This window comes from Rattus rattus, chromosome 1 (genome assembly GCF_011064425.1).
Source record: "Rattus rattus isolate New Zealand chromosome 1, Rrattus_CSIRO_v1, whole genome shotgun sequence".
Lineage (NCBI taxonomy): Eukaryota > Metazoa > Chordata > Mammalia > Rodentia > Muridae > Rattus > Rattus rattus.
In genome coordinates, this window is record NC_046154.1 from 68,796,372 (window position 1) to 68,818,584 (window position 22,213).

Consider the following 22,213-nt stretch of genomic DNA (forward strand, 5'->3'; position numbering starts at 1 on the left):
GCTTTTGATACTCTCTGTGCCGTGCTAACACTACCATCAGACCCTCCATGGGAGGCAGTGGTCTTAGCTGACCCATGCCCATCAAGCCTTTTTTAACAAACTGACACGTATGGTCATATTGTTAAAGATGTCCCTACACCTTCTAGATAACCCCTGGGACAATGACATTCTCCCAGAAACAACCTCATTTCTCTAATCCATCTTGACTTCAGTTTGGGCCTGTGCTACTTTTGGTGAATACCAAGGCCTTGCAATTCTTACTTTGCCTCACCTCTCACACACATAAGAATTTCAATGATGAAAATCTGTCTTATCAGAAAAGGTAGGATACAGTATAACAAATAATACATTTACTATCAGTAATAAATGCTTTGTAATATGATTCTTTTTTCCAAAGCCAAGAACTATATGGTGTAGGATATGTCTATTCCTACTTTACAATTAAAAGTTATCTAATTGGTTCAGGTAACTCTAACAGTACCAAAGACTGAGGGGCTTGGGCAATCATTTCCATCTCACAGCGTTTTTGTGTGGTACAGAGGCAAAAAAGCAAACCGCCTTAGCTCACGGGCTAACAGTGCAGGAGTGACTGGTCCCCCTGACCTGATTATCCCCCTCCGACAACCCCTCTAAGCAACAGTGCAGAGGTTTAGAATTCACACAGACCCTGTTGAGTACATTTTTGTATAAGTTAAGCTGCCTCTTTACTCAAATTACTATTTTCAAATTCAAAATCGAAACACTGGTATTCAAACCTACTCCTTTTGAGCCCCCAGATGATATTCAATATTTATATAGGAAGATTTCTATTTCAAACAAAAGATTGTAAGCTCTTAGAGGCTCATTTTTGTTGTGTGAAAGGAATAAGTGTGTGTGCATGTGCGTGTGTGTGTGTGTGTGCGTGTGTGTGTGCATGTGCGTGTGTGATGTCGATCAACAGGCACTGGGATAGTTTTCACTTTTGTCTATATAACTTACCAACAAAGTTACACAGCATCTGCTCAGGAACCTGCCTGCAGCTGTCAGCCATATTCTGAGAAGCAGAATTGCTGGGCAATGTAGCTCCGTTGTTTAGTCTTTTCAGGCATAGCCAAAGTGCTTTATCTTCCTATAGTGATACAGAAGGGGTCTGTTTTCTTCCCACTTTCACGGGGACCGTGGTATTTTCTTGTTTTGGGTTTAAAATTCAGGATCTGAATAATTTCCTTTGTTTCACTCGGTGACCAATGCTTTCTCAGAATACAGGCACCCCATAAACGCTGTGAATGAATCACACTGATGATCTTGAGTACAGCATGATGGAGAAGAATCTACTGGGATTCAGGCAAGGCTTAATTTCAGAAACAAGTTAAAAACTATTTTATTACAAGGACAAGGATTGGAGTAGATAAAGCTCCCCAAAGGTGGCTACTAAAGAAATAGTCACCACAAAGCCAGTAAGGTAGAATCTAATAACTTTAAACAATTGCTTTGGGGCTGGAGAGATGGCTCAGTGGTTAAGAGCACTGTACTGTTCTTCCAGAGGTCCTGAGTTCAATTCCCAGCAACCACATGGTGGCTCACAACCATCTACTCTGGTGTGTTTGGAGACAGCTACAGTGTACTCATATCAGAAAATAAAGATATAATTAAAAAACAAAACAAACAAACAAAAAAAAAAACAATTGCTTTAACTTGAACCAAAGGCAGTTTCAAGTTGTTACGCAAACACCCTGCAGCGGGTGGGTAGGGACTTTACATCTTGCTGTTTTTCCGGCTGTATGAGAGGTCTGTGGCGGGCCATGCAGCTTTGTATGTGTGGAGCAGATGAGCATGCAACATGTGGGCATGGACACACATGTCACAAATGCCATGCAGCAAGAGGTCACGCAGAAGTGATGGCTTCACAGCTCCATGGATTAATCCTGCACTGATAGTTCTCTGCAGTTACAGAAGACAGGGACGCTACCAACCTTGTGATAGCCTCACTCTCAGGCATGCTATAGAAGGAAAGCGTCATTTTTAGAGAGGAGACTAGAGAAAGGAGCACTTCAAACCTCAGCATTCGTAAGCTCTGAACCAACTAAGAGCAACAGAGATATTTAAGGCTGAAGGAAAACCAACAATGAGAACAACAGCTTTGCTCCAGGCACTGAAGATGGGACCGAGTGGGAAAATGTACTAGTCCACATACCCAGACTTTCAGCCTTTTCTTGTCCAAAAAGAGTGAGATGTTTTCTTCAATGGTTACATACACTAAGGATGGACTAACAGAGCTGGGATATATTAAGGAAAAGCAGAACCCTTCAACCTATTAAAATCTGTGGTTTTGGTCACTATTGATTATTTCCTTCCTTACACACTGGCTCTCTTGATTACTGAAGTTCTTCAGCCCTGAGGCTCAACACACTTTCAACTTCCTCATCGTGGGGACTGCTAAGATGATCCATTTCTGATTTGGGATTGTGTACACTCTCACACTGGCTGTGTGTTAATTCTGGATAATGTGGGCCGCCCGCCTTCTACCATGGCTGGGGCACAGTGGGACCCTGCTGCCCTCATGTCTCTCTGTAAAGAAGTCTTGCTCAAGTGCCAGTGGTGTGTAGCCCAGCTCTATTTTCATCTGCTCCTTAAACTACACAAAAATGAGTTTTTGGGGTTCCCCTCATCTTTCCTTCTTTGTCTCTCTCACAAACTCTAAATTTACAAACTTATCAATATAAAAAAGAAAGCATGAGTAAATTTTTAAAATAAGGGTATCCATCCCAGAGAAAATGGAAGCAAGCCTTACAAAGGTACTTTTCAGGGTGTTCCTAACTAGAAATCTGCAGAGTGCAGAAAAATATCAAATACATGGAACTACTAACTGCTTTACAACTGCTTGAAATAGTGAGGTTATGTCCGTGCACTCTAACCACGTATACACATGGATTAAAGCTCTAACGTTTACTCAGTGCTCTCCAGCCAGTGACAGTAACAGATACCACATGCTTTACCATGCCACATGGGGGAAAGTCAGGTTTGTGTTTGTGATGTGCACATCATCAGTGAAAAATTTCACTGAATGGAGGCCATCAACAAACATGTGACCAACCAGTTCAATATTCAGGATTCTACCATACAACACTGAACCACAGAGAGGGCAGACAAAATGTGCCCTATATTTTTATCTGTGAAATACTATAGTACTATTGCATCAGAATCAAGTCACGTAGTTTTGTAGGGAAAATGGTCGCTTTCTCTATAGCTCAAAGGTTGTGTAAACACACACACACACAAGAAGACAGAAGCTGTAAGTAACCACACATATTTCCAGTTTTGCCCAGATAACTCTGTGAGCATCTTAGATGCTAAAAATCTTATGGGCAAAGGAAACATTTCTGAAAACACAGGACAAATATAATTGCTGGGATAGAGGGAGGGAAGGAAAGAGATGTTTTCTATTTTATAGATTTTTCTCTTGGGCATAATTATGAAGTGACATTCAGGTACATCCAGTGAAATGCCTTTTTCCCCTCACAAAATCCAAAGACATCAGCAAAACCACCTCTATCAGTAATAAAAATAAAAAGTCTTTGACTTTTTAAATGTTATCATACTGTCACAACGGAATAAAATTAGCCTGAAAAACGATCTAAAGGCGTATGATGCCGTTCATTACGTATGGTGGCAACAGCAGAGCTTCTCAGTGTTCATAAAGGCTGCTCCATTCAATTTACCTCCAGTCAATAATTAGGAGTCCACAAATAAACCTGGGCAATTAAATCAATACTTCCAGGCAATTATATTCCAGAGTCCAGGCTCAGTGGTACAAAAAGGTACTATATCAACCTGCAGTGTTATGCAGTCCAATGCCATTTCAACAGGGAAGGTTTAATACTAACTGGACAGAATAAGCATGTACCCAGATAATGCAAAATATGTCCATGTACACACACACACACACACACACACACACACACACACACACACACACACACACTCATGGACAACAACAGTATAACCTTAGCAAGATTTCAACATATTGATTTATTATTTTATGAACATAATTGATGATAAAATTTCTAATTAAAGGAACTACAAGGACATAGTTATAAGGTCAACACTTAGAAAATCATTACAAGTTTATTTCTATCATTTTAAAGCTGAAAAGCACTCCACACCAACTATCTTTGAGCTCCTTCAAGTGCCAGGCACTGCCTGAGCAGGAACTAGGAAGTGAGCCGGGCATTCTGGAGGAGAGGTTAGGAAGTGAGCTGTAGGTGGTCCAGTTAAGAGCCTGCTTGCAGAGGGGCTGAGCTTGGTTCCCAGCACCCACACTGGTAGCCTACAACTGCCTGCAAGTTCAGTTCCACAGAGAGCTGATCCTCTGGCCTCTGAGGGCACTGCACTCACGGGCACCTCCCACCACCCCACCCCATACACATGATTCAAAGGTGCATCTTAAGAAAAACAAACAACCTCTCTTTTCTCAAAATCAAGCTGTCACTCTAAAGGGGCTTCTCTCACACCTGCCTATCATATTTGAACAACATTAACGAAAATGTCACTTATCACATTGTATTACTGAAGTAATTTCAGATAAGGTCTAAAAACTATATAACGTTAACACTAAGAATAGAAGCAGCTTATGTAGCATTTACTTATTGTTCTTTGTTTCTTGTCTTGATGCTGGGGGTTGGACTCAAGTCTCTGTACATGGCTAATCAAAGCACTCGGGCACCCACGGACTAGTGCTGCTCTGTTCTTGGCGTCAGTACTAACACAGGAGACTATCTGTGATGGAGCGGCAAACTAACAATACTTAGTTTCAACCTGTTTTTAATTGTTGCAGAAACATTCACAGGGCCTTTCAGAAGTCACTAGCTGATGACTTTTTTCTTTTGTCACTTTGAGAATTATGTTTTAGTTTTTATTTATTTCAGGTTGGGTTCCAAATAAACAAATAGGGTGTGCAAAAAAGAGACTATAATAAAAAAGTTTTAGAATGCATTACACACTGTCAGTGATGTCAAAACAAAGCTGGCTGTGACTAGAAAAGCAGGCCTCTCACCTGCCAATAAACTGCCCTTGATCACTTACAAGAGGGGCACATCCCAGCAGACCCTGTGTGTATTAAAAAAACACTTGAAAGGGGAGGAAGAGTATATCACACTGGTCACAGTAGCAGCCTCAATAGCGCCCTCAGGGACCCCGGCTCGGCTCGGCCTTGTCATCCTCTATGCAGCCTTCCACTCAGCCCAGAAAACGTCGATAGGAAAATGTTTGAGGGGCCTCTGGTGGAAATTTTTTCATTCTTTCTGCATTGACAGGATGCCAAATCAATATTTACTTCCCACTAACAAGCTGCTCGAGGTCTCAGTAGAAAATATTGTAGAGAATGCGGGAAGACACAGTAATAAACAGCTGTCTGGCTGTGAGGAAAACATGAATTGACTGGAAACAGGTCCACAGTAAAAGGTCACTGAAACCCATGAACTCCTCAGGTGTCCGTATCAACTTCCAACTTTAAAGACACTAATAAAGAATCTCTTTTCCTAAGAGGTTGGAAGAATGGATCCTTTCACTCCAGCAAGCAGAGCGCTTGACTCGATAATTTAATTAATGCACTTGCCGAGGCCCATGTTGGCTCATTCTCAAGGCATTTGCTTCATTTGTTAAGTCCAAAGGAACAAATAGGGGGTTAACTTTACTGTGGACTCAGGGGACATTTTTTCACCTAACAGAAATAAATAGGGGTGTCTACAAATGCAAGGCTGGCAATGTTTATTTGGAAATTTTAATATATAAAGCACAAAAATGAAATACCTGTCCTTGGAGAAGTTTCTGAATGTACAACATCCAGTCCTTGTCATTTTCAGCATCTATCTTTGTCTTCTCGATTTCCTAAGGAAAGTGAAAACAGGTACATTAACTGATGTGAACTTACTCAATTCTGCTAGAATCTGGTAGCAAGATATGGAAGATATCTCTAAGATATCAACTAAGAGAGACTGGAAACTCTATTCCAAAGTGGAATATTTAAATCCATGCTATTTAATATTTAATTCTTCATTAGTGTAAAATTTCATTTACATACAAATGGAAGCGATGTTTGTATTTATATATCTCATAATAAATTAAGAATATTTTTCAGCTTTCACAGTGTAGCCCCAGACAGGGATGAATAGGAGTAAAAAAGAAGTTATAGTAAAAAAGAGGATGCAGGGCTGGAGAGATGACTCAGTGTTGTTAAGAGTGCTTGCTGCCCTTGCAGAGGACCTGAGTTTGGTTCTCAGCACCCATGTCAGGTGACTCACAATAGCCTCTAAGTCCAGCTCTAAGGAAACCAACTCCACCTCCTGGCCTATGCAGGGTTTCTCTTCTCTCTCTTTTCTTTCCCTCTCCTTCCTCTCCCCTCTCCCTCCCTCCCCTGTGTGTGAGCATGCACACACAGACACCATATGTGAAAATGTAGAAGCCTTTGAGAAACTAACACTTGTTGAAATTTACTACGTCAGTCTCCATACTAGACACTGCACACAGACTCTCATCTTTCAACATGAATTTACTGCACTGCAGCTGGTGCAGTTTAAAGTACATAATTCAGGCACGATACTCCACTCCTTGATCTCTAAAAGATGTACAGTTCATTCTCAATATCCTCGGGTCTATAATTAAGCACAATGAATATATAAGGCGTTCTGACACTGTTCAGAGTGTGTTTGTGCTCACGTTCTTTTTGCTTCCAGGAGGATTTGCAGACTGTGTGGCATGTGTGGCTGCAGGCAGAGGTCTCTGGTCTCAGGTGCCTCCGCTCAAAGGCATAGGTGCTGCTTCAGCTGTCTTTGGAACTATGAGGAACTTTTTCTAAGGTCACACACTTAAAGGAGACAGTTTGTCTAATTCTCCTATTCAAGTGATGTGATGTCTTTGTAATTTACAGGCCAGAGAGCATCCTTGTAACACCAAACAATGAAAAACATGTGCCTGCATTTGTGTGTGTAAGTGCACAGGCACACACACACACACACACACACACACACACACACACACACACACACTCACAGAGGCACACTGTCAACCCAAAGCTCTGATTAGGCGATTGTAGCAAGCATGGGTGAGGCCCTCACTCAGTCACTGCTGTCTTCCTTGCACCTTGTTTGATCCTACACGCGACCATATTCTTTCACTTCCACAACCAGTCCCAGATGCTGTGGCACAAATGCTGAGACTTGGAAATAGGGAAACTAATGACTCATTATCCCATTCACCCACAGGATGAAATGATCTCTGCAGAATTCCTTTGGATCTTTTCCAAAAATTCTTGGCAGTTTAAATATCTTTATATTATAGATGTTCTTACAGCAGAAAATCTCTTAGATACTCAGGACTGTAGGCCTCTCACAGAGGACAGTCTTATACAAAACCTTAAATATGGTGCTTTCTTTCATCATCGAGCAAATATTTATTGTGATGACCTTGGTATCATCCTACCTTAAATCTTTCTGAATATAAATACCTGAAGATAGGCATCCTTCACACGGTTAAAAACTACTGATCCTAGATGAGATAGGACCCTTCCCCCAGGCCCACTGATAGAAATATAATCCACCCAAACAGCAGAAGCAGCTTACACATTTTAAAACAGTAAATATTTTTAAAAGGTAGAATTATCAAAATAATCATTTCAGCCAGGAAAGCCAATAAGTTGTTACCTAAAAACAAAACAAAACAAAAAAACCCAAAAAAACAAAAAAAAACCAGGGTTGGGGATTTAGCTCAGTGGTAGAGCGCTTGCCTAGCAAGCGCAAGGCCCTGGGTTCGGTCCCCAGCTCCAAAAAAAGAAAAAAGAAAAAAGAAAAAGAGAGAAAAAGAAGAAGAAAAAGAAAAAAAAAACCAAAAAACCAACCAAACAAACAAACAAAAAAACCCAAAAAAACCTCACACACAAGACGTTTATCAAATCAATGGTGACTTGAGTGACCTGCATTCAGTTGAACTGGTGAACTAAGAATAGTGATGACCAGAGTACATGGGCTGGCCGGGCAGTGACTGCTCAGTGATACTCAGAGGACACAGGGTTGGAGCTGCCTAGGCAGTTAAGAGATGCTTGGTGCTCCTCAGAGGACAGGGTTGGTTCCAAGCACCAACATGGTGGTGCACCACTCTCTGTAACTCCTGCTCAGTGGTTTCGATCCCCTCTCCTGACAGCAGGCATGCATGTGGTACAAACAAATGCACAAAGAAGAGCACTCACATACATAAAATAAATTAGCCAAAAAACTGGGTACGGTGGCACAGACCTGTAGTTTGAAAGGGTCAAGAGACTGAAGCAGGAGGATCACCTGAATCTAGAAGTTTCAGAACAGCCTGGGCAACATAGCAAGGACCTTGCTTCAAACAAAAGAAAATCACCCTCCTCTCCCTTCCTCTCCCCTCACTCTCTGCCTCTCCCTTCAACTCTTTCTCCCTCTCTTTCCCTGCCACTACCTCCCTGCATCTCCATCTCCCCACTCCTCTCACAGCACACACACACACACACACACAGACACACAGACACACACACACAATGCACACACAGACAGGCACACAGACACACACACACACACCACACACATACACACACACTGCACACACACACACACACACACACACACACACACACACACACACCAACAATGACAAATAGCCTGACCTACAGGGTATATACTATGATTAGTCAAAGAGAATGGCGATGACAGGAAGGGAAAATTGCATGAGTGACAGCAACATGGCTCTTCCTAATTGCTATCCTCCTTTCCTGTTACATACATGACTCATGTCTATATCATATACTGAATTTCTCTAAAGGCATTGCGTTGGTTATACATGAATATTTTTCTTTGACAACTTGACAATATCATCATAAAATGAAGCTGAGAATTATAAAATAGAAAAGTATATTTAAGTAAAAGTACAGCAAGCCATTTATTAGTGAATATTCAAGCAATCTTACCATTTCATCTCCTGTGTGCAATATTTCTTCTAGGTCTGACGGTGAGATGTTCAGGATGGAAGCTGCCAAGGTCTGGGCTTTATGGGTTGAGGTTTTACAGGCATGTCTGCTCTTCTGCATCTGCTTAAGCTCTCTGATTTGTCGTCTTGTCCTATGGGCATCACTTTGTAACTCATTGACCAAAGCCTAAAAGATATTAGCGAGAACGTGGGTTCATGTGGAAGTCATAATGAAGACAAAGTCGTCCAAACATTAAAACGTGAGTGCACTAGCAAATCATTTTTATTAAGGTTACTCAGATTTTATTCATTTTAGAAGAGAATGGGCTGTTATCTACCTATTGTCATTATCTAATAAAAATTCTCTTAAATCACATCTTAACTACCTTTCTTTATTAACCAAAGCTTTCTAAACTCAGTTTTAGATGTGCTAACTGGTGTCTTGGTTGGTCAAGCTTGTAGCAGGCAAGCTACTTATAATCATGATAAAGCAGTTGAGCTGATGAGATAGTTCTATTTATCTGTAAACATTCTATTTGGTTATTAATTATAATAAGCTATTGCATATAAAGGCAGACCTATCAGAATTACACCAAACTTCTCCCCAGAGACTCTAAAAGCCAGAAGATGCTGGGCAGATGACATACAGACTCTAAGAGAACACAAATGCCAGCACAGGCTACTATACCCAGCAAAACTTGCAATTACTATAGATGGAGAAACCAAGGTATTCAAGATAAAACCAAATTTAAACAATATCTTTCCACTAATCCAGTTCTACATAGGATAATAGAAGGAAAAGTCCAACACAAGGAGGGAAACTACACCCAAGACAAGACAAGAAAGTAATCTTTTCACAACAAACACAAAAGAAGAGAACCACACAAACATAATTCAACCTCTAAAAACAAAAATAATAGGATACAATCATATTTGTTGGTCCTTAATATCTCTCAATGGACTTAATTCCCCAGTAAAAGAACATAGGCTAACAGACTGGATATGTAAACAGGATCCAGCATTTTGCTGCATACAGGAAACACACCTCACTGACAAACACAAATACTACCTCAAACTAAAAGGCTGGGAAAAATTTTCCAAGCAAAATAGACTTTTAACCAAAAGTTAATAAAAAAGATGGGGAAGGACTCTACATTCCTATCAAAGAAAAATCCACCAAGATAAACTTTCAATTCAGAACATATATGCCCCAAATGCAAGGGCACCCACATTTGTAAAAGAAACATTATTGAGGCTCAAAGTACACATTGGACCTCACACAATAATAGTAGGAGATTTCAACACCACATTCTCACCAATGGACAGATCGTAAGTTTAATTATTATATATGCTGATGGAAGATGACTACTGAAAAAGTTGCTTCTGTAATATTTTACTAAAACTAAATTAGAGATACCGGGAACAACTTGACATGACCAAGTAGAGTGCCTGTGTGATTGACTGATGCCCATAAGGTGGGAGGGGATAAAAGTACACAGGAAAGCTGAAACTATGTCACAGAAGTCTTTAAGTTTTCCCTTTGAGAAATCAAGAAGTGCTAGTGTATGTCACTCTTATAGGCAAATACAAAAATACAATTTACTCTGTAGGGCCAGAGTTCTGTGTGGTGATACAAGGGTGGCTTTAGGGGCCCAAGGCAGGCTGGCCAGCCACTGGGCTGTTTCAATACATTGCTAGTTCAAAGGTTTCAAAAAATAACCATCCTCAGCAGCTCTCTGATATAAAGCAAAAGCAAATGTACCACAACGAAGAGTGTGGGTTGCTGTCATGTTGGTAGCTGTTACTTGATTCTCTCTTTACCCTTCCTCCTAGATACTATTGACTTACACTTACACTTACACACACACAAACACACACACACACACACACACACACACACACACAAAAGTCCAAACAGAGTGAAATATATGTTTCTCCACTGTATTAGCAAACACCAATCTGATACTTTAGTACAATTTGCTTTTATAACTATTTTGAAGTTCCAAATTCGCGTTTTTCATTTATTACAAATCAAGTGGAATTAGCCTTGACATACCTATATCTTCATTGGCATTTTAAATTATATTTTAGCAAATCACATTTATGCTATTGAAATTATATTTGCCTATTGAATATGTTACATTTTTCATAGTTTATTGCTTTTTAACTATAATGTTTCATGGGGAAAAAGTTTAATGTAGTTGTCCTAGTTAGGTATCTACCAATACCTACGTGATAAATAAATGACCACAAACAACTTGGGGAGAAAAGGTCAAAATCCAGGCAGGAACTGAAGGCAGGAACCTGGAGGCACGAAAGGAATCAGAAGCTGCAGAGGAATGATACTGACATGTCCTCATAGCTTCCTTACCTTGCTTTCTTATACAACCCAGGCCCACTTGCCTATGAATGGGAAGACCCAAAGTGGGCTGGATCCTCCCACATCAATTCTCCATCAAGAAAATGCCTCATAGACTTGCTAACAGATCAAGCTGATGTGGGCTGGCTCTCTCTCTCTCTCTCTCTCTCTCTCTCTCTCTCTCTCTCCCCTCTCCCCTCCCCTCCCTCCTTCCCTCCTTCCCTTCCTTCCTTCCTTTCTTTCCTTCCTACCTTCTTTCTTTCTAAAACCTAGATTCTTTCTTCCCAGATGACCCAAATTAAGTTTATAGAAATCTAACTAGCTCCATAGTTGAATTATGAGTCTTTAAGGTGTGTTTTTTTTCTATCATTTAGAGTGGAAATTTTCTTTTTGATATGATCCAAATAAGAGCCCTGGAAAAGACTATGAGATGATCTTTCTGCAGGAGACTCTGGAGGAGGATACTTGAGAATAACACCCTTAAATGTTATACAAATGTTAAACATACAGAAAGGTTGAAAAATGTTTAGGGCCCATATACCTCCAACCTATATATTATAATCAGTTATCTATATTTGATTTGACATGTACCTATTTATCCACTGACCTATCTTACATTCTTGAGGCATTTTAAAGAAGGTGGAAGGTATCTGTCCGATTGGCCCCTAATTACATTGCCATGTATTCCATTAACTAATGATGAATGTTCTGAGTCCTTTTGAAATCAAAATTTCTACACAGTATAATATGTTTTGACTATATAGGTTTATGAGTTTTTACTAAATGAGAACATTTTTTGGCTAACCTACACCTAAGTTGAAGTAGATGGAATTTTCTTCTGTTATGTTTTGAATGCAGAATATCCCTCACAGGCCAACGTAAAATTTGAACACGTGGTTTCCAGTTGGTGTGTTTAGGATGTTGCAGAACCTGTAGGAGGTACAGCCCAGCTGGTAGAAGCGGTCCACTGCTGGTTGGATTTGAGGTTTACAACCTTGCTCTAGTCCTCTTTTCTCTTGGGCCTTGATCCTTGGAGATGTAAGCTGGCTGTTTATTACCTGTCATCATAGCTGTGAAGTAGAATCATAGCTAAGCCTTACCACTGTGATAGAGTTGACCCTAGACTATGAGTTCAAAGAAATCCTTCCGTCTTAGGTTGCTTCTTGCCCAGTATATTGTCATTGACTTTTCCTGTCAATCCTTAGTCAGTCAGTTTTCCTAGTACCATTTATCAAAAATTAAAGCAAACAATATTATATTCACTGTCATGTACTCTTTGTATCTGTCACTTACTGGTTAATGATCTATCCATAAATTAATTTATGAGCTCTCTGCTCTGTTGATCTATGCTCCTCTTATGTCAGAATCATGAAGGTTTGAGCACAAAACTTTTCAATACAGTTTAAAATCAGAAAGTATAATACCTTTCACTTAAGTCTTCTTGTTCAACATGGCTTTGCTTAGTCAACATCTTTTAGGGTTCTATACAATTCTTTACTATGATGTTAAATATGATGGGATTATTAACAGCAATTGTAGTGAATAAATATACACACATACATACATATATACATGTACACAGACACTTGGGTACTAAGACATTTTAATAATATTCATTCTTCTAATCCATGAGCATAGTTTATTTTTCTATTTATATTTTCTTCAAAGTATTTCATCAATTACAAAAATTAACATTAATGCACAGAAATTCCATTTTCTTCATTGAAATTTACTCCAGATTTTCTTTTATTGGCTTGCTGTTATTGTAAATGACCATTCCTCTTCTCTGTCTCAGAGGTGTGTTGTTAGTATAGAGAGACAGAGCACTATTGAGCTCATTCTAATTGATAACAGCTTCATTTTCTCTTAGTATAACACACACACACACACACACATACACACACACACACACACACACACACACACACCCTAATATGTGTGTGCTGTGAGGTACGTGCACGTGTGTAAGGGATGTGGCTGGGCATATCCATGCAGAGGTCAGAACATGACTCCGGATGCCTGTATTGCTGTGAATCACTGTCTTCTGCTGGATCAGAAGCTCACTGTTTCTCATATGCTCTCTACAGTGAGCTATGGGATCTGCCTGTCTCTGGCCCTCAATGCACAGCCATGCCCCACTACTTACTGGGGACTATATCTGAGGACCTCATCCTTGTAGAACAAGTTCTCTTATACACTGAACCATTTACCCAGCCTTACATCTTTTGTCATTATAAACACAGCTCATACAGAAATATTAGTATTTAATTTAGTTTTATGAAATTTCTAAACTTGAATCATATCTTAAAAGGAAAGAATATAAATAACACAAGTTAATTTTATGATTTTCTTCAATATTTACTTTTTCTGAGACCGTTGCTGTCACTGTACCTTCCTTTCCCTGTGGTTTCTGCTTCCTTGACAGGTTGCATACTTTCTTCCTGTTGTTTCCTCACTCCATCTAATCCCCGACACATTTTCTTGTATTTTACTCACTTATCTGAGTGGTTCCTTGGTTGGTAGGTTTCTCTTTCATTAGTTCAGATGGGCCATCATTAGTTCAGAAGGGCCTTCATTAGCTCATCTGATTGCATGGCCTGTCTGTCAGTCCCTTGGTGTTTTCATGGTTTAGGAAGAAGCCACATCTAGTCTTCATAGATTTGCTTTCACGAGGAAAAGCACTCACCAACTAATCCAACTTCTGAGTTTGGATGGGCTAGCCAGTGGCACCCGTGTGTAGTATGCTTGCTGTCATACTCCCTGAGTTTGTCAAGGTTATTACATATTCTTTGAGTTCAAGGGAGTTTTCTGGATGGACTTTGCATTCAGACATGGTTTCTAGTTAGACACCAATTGTTGTTAATAGCTTGCTGCATGCTCTGCTCCTTGGTTGTCTAATTCCAATGGTTAGACTTTCAATTGAGCTGTCAGTATAGGCTTAGACTTCCAATACAGGGTTGGCTCCTGATTTGAAAGAACAAGATTGTATTTTCTGGTTAAATGTTATTCAGTTTAGATTTTGTGTTTGAGTAAGGTTGCACTGGCTCCATAATCAGGCAATATCTCAAGCTGTACCCACTTGGATAGATGAACTCACTGGCTACAGTTTCTACTTTCCTCTGTGTTTGGGCAGGTCATTATAGGGTCCCTAAGTCAGGCTGTAAACACACACACACACACACACACACACACACACACACACACACACACACACACACCACTATACTCATGTAATTCTGCATATGAATATACATATATAGTTTTAATGTACTTTTCTCATTTAGGGTGATAGTGTTCCTTTCAAGAGCCAGACTACCTAAGAAAGACTTCCAATATCAGACATAAAAACGCCCTCTTTGAGTGTTGTCCGGAGCTGTCCACAAGATTTCCAAAGCATACAGCTCATTGCAGTTGCTCTTGGTTGTCCCCCCAGAGGTGAAAAGTAAGCCCTTATTACTAAAGACACCATGAACTATAGAAACAGAGCTCAGAGACCCCTAAATGCCCTCTCCCTGACGACAAGTTTGCATGTTACCAGAAGGTGCTGTGGATGTCTGAATGAAACTAGCTACATAGACTCATAAAGAAAATAGCCCCATAGACTCATAAGGCATTATTAGAAGTGCAGCCTTGCCTGAGTAGGTGTGGGCTTGTTGGAGCAACTGTGTCACTTGTGGGTGGGCTTTGAGGTATCAGAAGCTCAATCCAGGCCTAGTTGCTCATTTGTCTTGCTTCCTGCTGATCCAGATGTAGAACTCTCAGCTCCTTCTTCAGTACATGTCTGCTTGTATGACGTCATGCTTGCTGTCACGATAATGGACTAAAGCTCTGAACTGTAAGGCATGCCTAATTAAATACTTCCCTTTATAAGAATTGCATGGTCATGGTGTGTCTTTACAGCAATAGAAACCATAACAAAGACAGGAACCATGAGGCAACTGCAGTTCTACCCAGCTATGATGCCTGTGAACCACTTCAACAATCAGCATAGCGTAATAATTGTATGGGTGCAGTAGTGGTACACATCTTGGTGGTAACCACCAGCTTTCTACTTGGATTTAAGACCCACTCCACAGGAGACAAAGCATGTCTGGTACTGGAAATCTGGCTTAATCCTCAATGCTGGTGAATTCACAGTTATTGGAGGAGAATCTACAGTCATATATTTACTAAACTAGTCTATTCCCTAATATCAGTCTATAAACATTTGTCCTTACAGTTACAGAGAAGGAAACAAAACAAACTCAACAACAACAACAACAACAACACACACACACACACACACACACACACACATACACACCCCTAATCATCCAACCAACAATTGATTTAATGAACTGAATAGACAGTTCCAAAGACAAATATAAAGTACCACGATAAATACTTGAAAAAAATGTCCAATATCCTTAGCTATCAAGGAAATGCAAATTAAAACTTCTTTGAGTTTCCAGTCAAAATGGCTTTCATCAAATGTCAGTAGAATATGGGGAAACGCAGGAATGTAAACTTGTTCAACTACTATGGAAATCAGTACAGAAGTATCTGAAGACACTTAAAAGGGACAACTCATATCCTCTAAGGCAAAGCAAATCCTCTTTACCCCCACTAAGTTGCCTGTGTCAGGTATTTTGTTGAAGCCACAAGGAAAGTGATGTAACTCCCTAATTCAATTTCTACTGATTTATTCCAGCATCTTACATGGAAAATTAACTTAGATACTCTCACTCTCCTGTTTGATACTATCTTAGGAAGTTAAATATTAGGTCTATCTTAGTCCCAAATCATATAGAGTTTGAAAGTTTTTAAGTAGATGCATTTTAATAGCTATTTTATTTTAATAGCTATTTAAAGCATAATTATATTATATTCATGACAGATAGTGAAAATAACTTCTGCGTTTATGAATTTTTTGAGTAAGGATATAAAATAGTCTGCAAATATTGTAAATGATTTCAAAAGAAGGTATTTTTTTCTATTTTGAACTACTGATTTATTAATATACTATAGATTAAACAAACTATGGGGAAGTAATAATCTAGTCAATTCCTTTTTGTTTTTCCTCTTCCTTCAAGCATTGCTTAACATATTATTAGGGACAGAATGAACATATACTTATTTTCTTTGCAAATTACCCATATATGGCAATATGAAATAACACCCTTGTCCTTTATAATGATCTCCAATTGTCCCAATATCAGAGGACATTTTCAAAATGAAAAGACTTTCTTGGATGGACATGTCAATGCACAGCTACTCTGTTTTCAATTCTGATCATTTACTGTAACCAGCAGCAGTAGCATTCAGTAAACAGGAAGCCATAATATTGCACTCTTACTAGCTCTAGTTTTCCAGCTTTATTTTCTCGGGGTTTTCTAGTCTGTGAGACTTGAATGCATTAGCTAATAACATATGATCTTGAGTTTCACTTAAAAATTCTGAAGTCATCATTCTTATCATGGTTTCCTAAAGAAATAACGCATTTTAACAGCCTTTTGAAAAATTCTGAAGTGGCTTGAATTCCTAGTTCTGGGTCAAGCGATGGCCCTTTTTATTAGAAGAATCCCATAGTGCTGCTGGGTTGACAAGTAATTCAGAAGTTTGCCCGTGTCTTAACAGCATTTAAATAAGTTTACTGAGGTATAGTTTAATATAGTTTAAAGTTCACCAGTTAAATTAATATATTTTATTAAAACCCTTTCCTTTAAAAGCTCTAATTTTACTTTAGTGAGAAAAGATTAAGTATGAATTCAAGGTGATTATATTATAGAAGTGTTTAAAACTCCTAATTAAAAAAAAGAGCAGTGCCTAAATATTAACCATGCACATGTAAACATAAAATTGGAATGTTCAACAAATGCCTACACTAAAGAAGAAAGAAGTGCAAATCCCCAAGAATCAAACTAAATTTTACCAAACAAAAACATTTATTGATAAGGAAACCAAGCACACGTTCAAGCTAAATGCTGTTGTTTAGCTAGCTTGTATTTTATAGTTAAGAACAACAAAAATTTTTGAGAAAATGGTGTCTGGCATATGACTCTCACATGCAAGCACATTAACAAACCTATATATATATCAAGGCTGACTCAAATTGAGCAAATACTTCTAGAAATTTCCCCAGTGTGTTTTATCCAGTTACTAGGAGAATTCAAAGCCTCAGCTCTGCCACATATATCCAGCCCAGATGCTCAAAGCACTTGATTTCACCCCAGGGCCAAATTCCATATTCAAGAGTAGATCTAGAGCAGATGGCCCTTCCACCTCTTCCATAGTCTGCTTGTGCCCTACAAATAAATGAGAAGACTAAAGTGAACGCAGATTCCACAACAGGACCAGTCAAACATTAGTACTATTAACTACTGATAATATTTATTAAGTAGTTTAGTGTACATGGTATCTAACAAGCTCTGTGAAGAACATATTGTGATTATTATGATCTACATAAGAATTATGCAAGGTTATGAACAGCTCTTGACTTTACATTTTTAATCTGAAAAGTATCTGTAAATTCTAGTACCGTGTGTGTGTGTGTGTGTGTGTGTGTGTGTGTGTGTATGTACATGTCTTTCTGTCTGTCTGATCAATTCCTCAAGAATGTAATGAGCCTCTTGGGTGATGTACTATAAGGAAATTATTGATAATGTTCCTTAAAGTTGGCTATATAGTATCCTTGAAACAATGAAAAATGTTAAGTGTACACTTGCATTTTAATTGTACACACAATAAATGATCAGGAGATAACTATCCTCTTACTTAACACTGCTATCAATAACAGTTGATACTTTTAGAGCAGACTGGTTTGCCAGGCCCCATTCTGAACCTTTCCTATAAAGATTTACTCAGACCCTAAGCCCAGGTATGCCCTATCAGCATGATCGTCTTATGCAGAAGGACTCTGAAGTCCAGAGGATTAAATCAGTTGCCTGAGATGACAAAGCTAGCATGGAGCAGAGCTGATGTGGCTACCAGGTTGAAGGAGAGACTCATACAAAAGGCCCTAAGCTGACTCTGGAAGTACAAAGACCGGAGGAAGTAGAGCTTGAGAAAGGGCAAGAGTTGGAGAAGAGAAACAGTCTATTGGAAAGGCAGGATACCATTCAGTTACAAAACGCTGGAAGCTGAGATGTGATGCAGCTAAGACAGCAGGGCTCCAGAACCTGCAGATGCTGTTACCTGTGCGGGTGGCCCCTGAGCATCACTGCCCAGTCCTAGGTCACTCGAGTGAAGAAGAGAAGTGGCTGACTCCCCTTTACTAAGACCCAACCTCCCACTCTGGACCAATATTTCTGCTTTTGGCTGCTGGCAGCCTTTGATTAGGAGAACTTAAAAAGAGGCATGATATTAGTGTCAAGCACACATCAGCAGAAAACTCAATTACAACAAATATCAAATTACCACTGGAAACTGGGAATTTTTAACTTTGAAATGCCAAATGGATATGTTTTTGTCATATAGATTCAATTGTTGAAAAACAATGTAATGTTTCTATAATTTCCTGCATGTATGCCTTGGTACCACATGTGTGCCTGGTGCCCTTAGAAGTCAGAAGATGGTTTTGGATCCCCTGCAACTGGGTTTACAGACGGTTGTGAGCCTCTTTGTGGGTACTTGGAACTGAGCTTGAGAATTCTGACCAAAGAGATAGTGCTCACAACACTGAGCCATCTCTCTAGTCCCCATTGAAAATGTTCATCTATTCATGGAGGTTACTTGTCAAATGCAGATCTGGGGTCCTGCTGAACTAGAATTGTGATTCAGTAGATTCAGGGCCAATATTATACATTTTATTTAAATGCAAGAGAATCAAAGGATTCTGAAATTGGTAGTCTAAGGGCTAAATGTTTTAAACCAAGTGTAAAAATCCCAAAAGAATAAAAATTCCAAAACATAGCTTTTTACACATTCTCTGGAGACAGGTTCTCACTGTGTAGACAGGCTGGCCTGGAACCCTCTCTGTAGTCCAGGTCAATCTCATACTGAGATCGCTCTGCTTGTACCTCTTGAGTGCTGGGATTAAAGACAAGTGCCAATAGGCCTTGTTTTTATTATACCATTTAAAATGTTATTCAAATCAACATTCCATGAAACTGTAACAATCTCACATTTATTTATTTATTTATTTATTAATTTATTTATTATTTATACTTTATATACTTGTTGGCTAGTAAAAGGACCATTATGTCACTATTAAGGGTCAATATGTCACCTTTGAATAACTAGAGTTTAGAGACTCAGGCACATAAATAAAATGAATGCTTTTTAGGTTAATTTTTGCTCATCTACTTTCTGTGGAAATTATTTTATCATGGTCACAAAACTACACTAAGTGGATAGAAATCAAATTATGTAGTCATGAAATTGGTTTTTCTATCGTACAATTTCTGGTTTTCATTTACCTTTTTTCTTTTAAAGGCCACATTTAGGGGCTGGGGATTTAGCTCAGTGGTAGGCGCTTACCTAGAGCGCAAGGCCCTGGTTCGGTCCCCAGCTCGGAAAAAAAAAAAAAAAAAAAAAAAAAAGAACCAAAAAAGGCCACATTTAAAGTATATTTCATAAAAATAATGATTGAAAATAATAAAACTCATGCATCTAATTCATAGTTTAAATCCTGTCTAAAAGAACAGCAAAGGAAACTCAAAGCTGAAAAGAAACCAGGAAAACGAAGTCATAATAAAAACGGTCCTACATGGATCAAGTAGCAACAATATTCAAAGAGATATTTCATTATAAATAAAATGGTGGGACTTCAGTAAGCAGGAAGAAAATGACATTTTAAGTCAGGAAAGGCAAATTATATTCACTGAAATTAATCTTTTTAACCATTCACGATCTTCCTAAGGATGCATTATTGACTTAACTTTATACCATTTAAAACCTTTATTAAAGGAGGTCAAATGTTTATTTCATTCATTTTGTAGCTACCTTTAAATAAGTCACTTCCTAAGGACCTATGATTTCTAGTGAAACAAAGCTGGGCATCCTGCTGGCACATTACTGACAATGTTTTGGGCTCTTATTTAGTGGTGGCATATGACATGATAGCACATAGCTAATCCAGTTATTTGCCAGTGCACAATTAAAGTACAGTCCCAGGAATATCATTACTTGTAAATAAGATTATGCCTAAAGACATTCCGAAATACTCAGCAGAGGGCCTTATTTACCGAGGGCTTCAAATATGGCCCAAGTCTTGATCTGTCTATAGAGAAAAATCATACTTGAGCTGATACGAGAACATTAATATAAATGTAAAATAACATTTTATACATTTAAAGTTTAACCCATTTTAGATTTGCTTCTACTTATGTGCATGCATTTGTCTGTCTGTGTGTATGTCATGTATGTGCACTTGTCCTAAGAAGTCAGAAGAAGGTGTCAGCTCCCCTGCAGCTGCAGTTACAGGTAGCTATGAGCAGCCCTGTGTGGGTGCTGGGAACTGCAGTCGGGTTCTCTGCAAGGGCAGCGAGTGCTCCTGGCCCTGTGCCGCCCCTGCAGCCCACTCATCAGGTATGAGCAGTACGGTGAGTCATGAAATGAAGGCAGTGAATGGCGATGCAACCTTATAGGAAGACATTACATTTACATTTTATAGATGGAGAGGACCGTGTGCACTAAGAACTGAAGCACAGAAGGAAATGTGGTTGGGGCCAGTAGGGAAAAGAATGGACTTTCTTTCCCACTTCAGACCATTTTACACTCAAGATTGAGGATCAATAGGATGACCATTAATACTTCACATTTCCAGTGCAAATTTCATTTAATCAGTGGTCATTATTGTATGCCTCTTCTTTCCAAGGCACTACGGTACATGCTGTGAAGATGAAGATTAATAAAATATTGTTCCCACTATTGAGGAAACCACCACAGTCTAGCTAGCGGTGACAGATTTTCTTACTAACTACATGACAAAGAATAAAAGGCACTGAATAGAGTTATTGGCACTTTATAGGGGATTAAACAGGGCGGAACTTTCACATGCTCTGCTTGCAATGGCTGCTGTTGCTGGAGGAGGAGGAAGAGCGCTGAAGGTATTGTCCCCTCCTCCAGCAGTCACGGCTTGGCTTAGCCTAACTCTCTCTGGGGTTCTTTGACGTTAGGTGGCATCTAAGACAGCTGCCTTCACCTGTGTGCAGGCATTTCTGCCTTTATGCTCTCCTGAGTCATTTGCTCCCTCTCTGGCTGTACTAAATTCCTGTACCTTAGCTTAACTGAACACAGGAGTATCTTTTTCCTTGCTTGGCTGATTTTTAAAATAGAGTGGAAGTGACTTAATTCATTTTAAGTCTACCTTGATTACTTGACTACTACCATTTCATTACTAAACTAATGTTAAGAAAGAAATATTAACAAAAGGGTGGATAACTTAAAACTCAAACCATAAAATCTGCTACAGAGAAAATTTGAGCACTGTGACCCCCAGGGTAGAAGAAAAGGCTTTGTGGATTAGTAAAGCAGGAAGAAAGCCAGGAACACATCTGCACTCCTCATGAGGATTAGAGGCAGGAGAATCAACAGTCTGAGGCCAGCAGAACTATATATACATAGAGAGATAATCTCTAAGCAGTAATATCAGCAACAACTAAAAGCAAGGAACTTGACAGCTTCCCAAATCCTCAGAAAGAGGACAACGCCTCCGCCTGGAGGAAAGCACTAGTGAACATGCCTCCTTCAATGACTCCGACCTTCACAAAGACAGTGAACTCCTCGATCTTTTCATTGGCGAGCAGCAGTTTCTTCTGCGCGCCTTCCAGGACCTGCTCACTCTGCAACGCCAAGCCTTGGAGCTGCTCCGACGCTGCGGTCTCGATCTGAGCCATGGCTGTCTCCGTGTCATTTAGTTTTGATATCAGGAGATTCATCTTGAGATCCTGTAAAAGATTGATATTAACAAAAGAAAAG

General features: G+C 39.3%; 1 protein-coding gene across 1 annotated transcript in view; it reads right to left on the minus strand.

Annotated features, from left to right (window-relative positions):
- The window catches only part of Cntln (centlein), a 253,142-nt gene that overhangs the window by 8,320 nt on the left and 222,609 nt on the right, over positions 1-22,213 (minus strand). Inside the window, exons 23-25 of the mRNA XM_032902276.1 lie at positions 21,997-22,182; positions 8,957-9,142; positions 5,788-5,865 (exon numbers count right to left, since the gene is read on the minus strand). Coding sequence (XP_032758167.1) covers positions 5,788-5,865; positions 8,957-9,142; positions 21,997-22,182 — 450 coding nt within the window. The remainder of the gene's footprint in view (positions 1-5,787; positions 5,866-8,956; positions 9,143-21,996; positions 22,183-22,213) is intronic.